This window comes from Nanorana parkeri, unplaced genomic scaffold, assembly GCF_000935625.1.
Source record: "Nanorana parkeri isolate BGI_ZX_2015 unplaced genomic scaffold, ASM93562v1 scaffold883, whole genome shotgun sequence".
NCBI lineage: Eukaryota > Metazoa > Chordata > Amphibia > Anura > Dicroglossidae > Nanorana > Nanorana parkeri.
The window spans coordinates 637,288-642,607 of NW_017307151.1; the positions used below are offsets into that span (position 1 = coordinate 637,288).

Consider the following 5,320-nt stretch of genomic DNA (forward strand, 5'->3'; position numbering starts at 1 on the left):
TGACAGCGACTGAGACACGGGCGGACATGGGACCCCCGTACGTACAGCGGACTTAGACTCCTGGCAGACCGGCAACGACGCCGCTCGGAAGCACAGTGCCAGACGCCTCGCTTGGTTGTTTTCTGTTTTAATCGGTATTTTGTGTGGTGACACCCGGAGCACCTAACAGGGGGAGGGGGCAGATAGTAAATGAGAGAGCTGGCCGGCCAGGGCTGTGGGAGGGAAAGAAGGGACGTTAATTGAGGAAGACTAGGAGGGGGAGGGCTCTGACGTTAGATAACGGGATAGTGTGGCAGGTAGGAACGTTGTGAACCGTATAAGGTCGTTACACGGGACTAGTCGGCCCCCTTCCCCCCCCCTTCCCCTACACCGAGCCGGGTCCGGTCAGGAGGCAGGCCCGGGGTGACAATCACATATCCGGGGTGCATGTATAGACTGAACCTTCCACAGAGCCAATCAGAGATTATAACGGGCAGATAGGTGACCGGCCAGGGCGGCCCCGGTGGGAGGCGGATCGGGGAGCCTAGGCTCCGTTTGATGGATCCTCGGATCGCCTGGTTCCAGCCAGAGCAGCTTGGCCCCTCAAACAGCCTGTGGATGCAGATCTGGGAGACCACGCAAGGCCTGAGGAACCTCTACTTCAACCACAACAGCCCGGCCTCCCCCGCACACAGCGGATCTTCCACTAGCTCCTCAGGGTGTGAGGCCAACATGTACCGGGATGGCGGCTCAGCTCAGGCCTCCCCCATGCCTGTCACCCAAGCACTGGGCGAGCAGGGGGACTTCTTACCACTGGAGACCACCAACAACAACAAGCAGCCCCTGACCCAGAGCCCCGGGGGGTGGCGGAAGGACCACGATCACACCAACAGGAACAAGAGGAAACGGGACAATAAAGCCAGCACCTTCGGACTGAACTACAGCCTGCTGCATACTGCCCCCGGGAATGTTGTGGCCGGAGTATCGTATAATGGGACCCCATGGAAGACTAGGAATTACAGTGACGAGGTCATAGGGTGAGTTCTCATCAAGACCTGCCATAGTCATTGTGTCCGCAAATGTCACATCATATGATTGTATCATCTCCAGTTTTACAGCGCATAATAGTCCTTCAATCTAAGGAGATTGTATAGTCTATGATCAGTTTGTACAATCCTTGTGCAAATTCCTTTAGATTTATCAAAACTTTTTGTAATATAAGGACAGTCCTTTTTAATTTGTATCCAGTCAGACAGACCCTTGTACTGTATAGTTGATGGATCTAAAGGAGATTGTATAGTGAATGGCCCTTGTACTACATAGTTGATGGTGGATCTAGACATGATACAATCAGATTGTTTATTGTATGGCCAGCTTTACACTCGCCACATGCTAAAATATGATTGTAAAATGTCCTTTCGATCTACAACACGTATGTAGTGCAGTTGGATAGTCTGGGCATGTCCTCGTATTACATGGTTTTGGCAGATCTAAAGGTCACTGTACACTATACAAGGGGTTGGCAAACTCCGACAGTCCAGCTGTAGTAAAACTACAATTCCCTTGATGTATCTGTCTGTGAGAATCTCTTGCAATGCCTCATGGGATTTGTAGTTCCACAACAGCTAGAGGGCCAGAGTTTCTCACCCGTGCAGTATATAATTTGATTGTACGATCTCCTTTTAGGTCTTCCATCCACTATGTTGTGCAAGGACCTCTGATTTGATACGGATTGAATGTGCTGTTTTTTTTGTCCTCATATTACACAATATTTAAAGGAGACTGTACTCCTGCACTGTTCTAGATGGAGTAGGGAAGGGTTAGATCCTCTGTCATGTTTTACTGCTGTCTGAGTCCCCATTGTGGGGATTGACCCCTCTATTAGTACTGGTGACCATTGTAGTCTAGAGAGAGAGTGGGATTCCAAAGCTTTAGCTGGCATTCACATCCGAGCGACATGAAATATACGCTTTTCAACGCGATTTTGTGTAGCACGTTTATGTGTATTTTAACTCTCGTTTTATGGGCTTACATACAGCCACGCGTTTTAACGAGCAGATTGCGGCACAGTGATGTGAATGAACAGATGTGCGGTTTACACACCCATAAACAATATGCGCAAACACATGTTTTTGACGTTTCCAAGTCTATGGGGCAAAGAAGCGCAGAATCTGCCAAAAAATAGCTCATGTACTTTCTTCAAGCGATGGGCCTTGTGCTCCAAGTGACATGACACTCAGTTGTGAACATGGGAATTTTTTAGGCGTTTTTTTTTTTGCGCGGACAAAGCGCTACAAAATGCGCCTTACAAATGTGGACTTAGAGTTGTCCCCAGGACAGGAGGTGAGGGGAAATCTCTCATCAGGGACAACTTTCTTGAGAGGAATTCACTTAGCTTTGTGACATTTCCTCCAGCTTCCTGTTGCACCTCTAGGACAGGAAGTGGAGAAAATTACGCAATGATGTGTAGCTAGCAATAAAATAACCTGGCAGAGGTTCCAACCTTTCTCTATACTACCCTAAAATAAAGTGGTTCTGGCTGTCCACACACTTGCTTTGTAAAACAGAAATGTCTGTGTTTTCCTTAGCAAGGTCCTTAGTCAGGTCAGTGAAGGTGAAATATTCGGCTTCTAGTGATTAAATGGCTCGGGTTATTTCTTTCACACTCTTGCTTTTTTTTTTTCTGTGCTGTTCATCGCTTTTCTCTGATGTTTTATATTTGATCTTGCTGTGACGGTTCAATTTAGGGGGCTTTAGGTAGTCCAATTGTAAAAGCATGGATTTAATAATGGCAGCCATCGCAGTGATCTCTAGCAGTCTTATGTAATGTGTCTACACGCCCCCTGTCACCAACAACTTGCAACTCAGCAACAGCATATCCAAAGTCTCTGGCCATATAATGCAGCTTCTCTTCAGTGGGTGTCAGTGTTCTGTAGTATTAGATTCCCTGAATATTATTTAGTGATTTCAGTGGCCACATTTGATCCCTCCCATATCAAGAAAGTTGATCATCTTGTTGTTGCTGTCTGTGATCACATTGGGGAGCTTCACCCCCTCTATTCATACTGGTCATATTGTCGCCAAGAAAGAAATTAAACGTTTTTTGGGGTTGTACCCAGAACAAGAGGTGAGGGGAAATCTAGTGGGGGCATGGACCTAAAGCTGACCATACACATTTTTCTCTCTCCTTCCTTGTGGTGAAGAATTCAACTGCTATTTGAAGGTGAAGCGGACCTTGCAAAAAAAAAAAAACTATTTAAAAGATACCTTTTTTTTCCCAGCTGAAAATCTTATAAAAATTAAAATAAATTGTATTGGAGTAAAAGAAAAGGCTGCTTGCCTTATCGTGCCCATACACCTTACGAATATGGGCCGATTTTCGTTTGTGATCTCGTTTTCGTCCGATATTTGTAAGGTTGGTGGGGAGTCTACTACCGCAAATACTGTACAATCGTACGACGTTCGTCTTTCCAGCATGCCAGAAAACGTTGGTCGATCGCACGATTTTGCAAGGTTGGTGGCATTTCCGTACGTCAAAATTCGTACGATTTAACACTGCTCATGCACAAACCAAAATCCGTGCAGTCGATTAACGATATTTGTCCAGGTGATTTCTAATGACCGCTTATTGAACTGTGCGATGGTCGGGGAAGGATGGGGCCGCCGTACGAAAATCGTATGACGGTTCGATCATCAGACAAAAACTTTCGTCTGATGATTTGCAAGGTGTATGGGCACCTTTTACACTCCAACTTCCCATGTTGTCACGTAATGTATTTTTTCAGCTTCCTTGCATAAGCTCGTTGTCCCGCTCACTCCTCTGCTGCTCAATTTTCCACTGGGAGGAAGGCAAGGCTCTGTGTAAGCTCTCACTAAGATAACCTTGGAGCTTGAACAGGGCTGAGGACTCGCATGCGCACTAGAGATCTTCGGCCAGGAGCAGAGACACAGTGTACGTCAATGCAGGCAGCCGGCAGTGTGCACGCGAACAGAGACAGACACCGGCGCTGGAGGGACTCCTGAAAACTATTGGAAAGAAGATGATGATTGGATCAAGAGGCATTCTATAAAGTAAGTTCTTCAAGCAGAATTGGGGGCGGGATGTATCTTTAATGGTACTTTAAGCCAGCCATACACTGTGTGCTTTTACTTGTGCAGCCCTGCTAACACTTGATTCCCAATCCACACTAAGCAGCATGGATAGTAACCATTCCCTGTCAGGCTATTGTATTTCGCAGCCTCTGGAATAGTGGCTGCTGAATACCCAAACAGTGGCTGGCTACAGGGACTGTTCAGAGGAGAATTTTCAAATGTGAAATGTGTTGCTGCAGGGGCTGGACAACAAATGTAAAACTGTTCATGTGTCACTGAGCTAATCCCTGAAATAAGGCATTAGTCTATTTTGTCATGTGTGAGGTGAGTGCATATAATACTGGTATAATGATTCTGTAAGTCACCCGAGCACATTATCCTGGAGCATTCTACTTGTTTCTGGGTGTAATTCATGTTTCCGTCTATTGGCATCAGTGCTGAATTCTGGCGAGACCCTTTTACACTATGATGGTAGATAGAATTATTGTGAAGCTCAAACATCGTTTACTAACCATGTCAAGTTTTTCCTTTTAACTACATTTTAACATCTATGGTTTCAGGACCCATTATTGGTAATACTGGACCTAACTTATCCATCAATAGACTTAAGGTGGCCATACATTGACGATTTGTGTTCAGAAATCATACACGAACGGTCTTTCGAACGAAAATCGTACAGTTGATTTTTTGTTTTGTTTTTGATGTTGTTTTACATTTTTTGGTCAGTCAGGTTGGAAAATTTTTCTGACTGAATGAAAATCGATGAATCAGTGGGGTTTTCATTTGTTAAAAATCTCAGCAAGAACACAGCAGATGCAATGCGCAAAAGGAAATTATTTCCGTTGTTTGTCAAGGATTGGTTGGCTAGTAATGTTAAATGATCTCCAAAATTGACAATTGTTTGTGCTTGATGGGGTATTCTAGCTATAATCGAACACATTAGATGTTTACACTCTAGCTATAATTGAACGCATTAGATGTTTACACTCTATTGTTTACATATGTTTATAAATTATTAAAAGCAGTTGCTTGGGATGTTAAAGGAAAAGTACTTTGAGTGTAAAATATATTCTGTGCAATGCTTCGAGCTGGTGTGGGACACTGCAGCTGTCGCACGCCGGCTCTAAACCAAAAGCAGAGCGATCATATAACTGCTGATTGCTCAGTTCAGTCTCCTTCCTTCAGAGAGTTGTGACACAGCTCAGTCACTGCTCCCCACAGGGATTCCTCCCCCCCCCCCCCCTTTCCC

At 45.2% G+C, this 5,320-nt stretch overlaps 1 protein-coding gene across 2 annotated transcripts in view; it reads left to right on the top strand.

Annotated features, from left to right (window-relative positions):
- The first annotated feature begins 422 nt into the window (after positions 1 to 422).
- Positions 423 to 5,320, top strand: part of PAPD5 (poly(A) RNA polymerase D5, non-canonical) — a 64,879-nt gene continuing 59,981 nt past the window's right edge. For both annotated transcript variants that reach the window (XM_018565749.1, XM_018565750.1), the window contains exons 1-2: positions 423 to 428; positions 481 to 1,016. In XM_018565749.1, the coding sequence (XP_018421251.1) occupies positions 538 to 1,016 (479 nt within the window). In that variant the 5' untranslated portion in view covers positions 423 to 428; positions 481 to 537. The remainder of the gene's footprint in view (positions 429 to 480; positions 1,017 to 5,320) is intronic.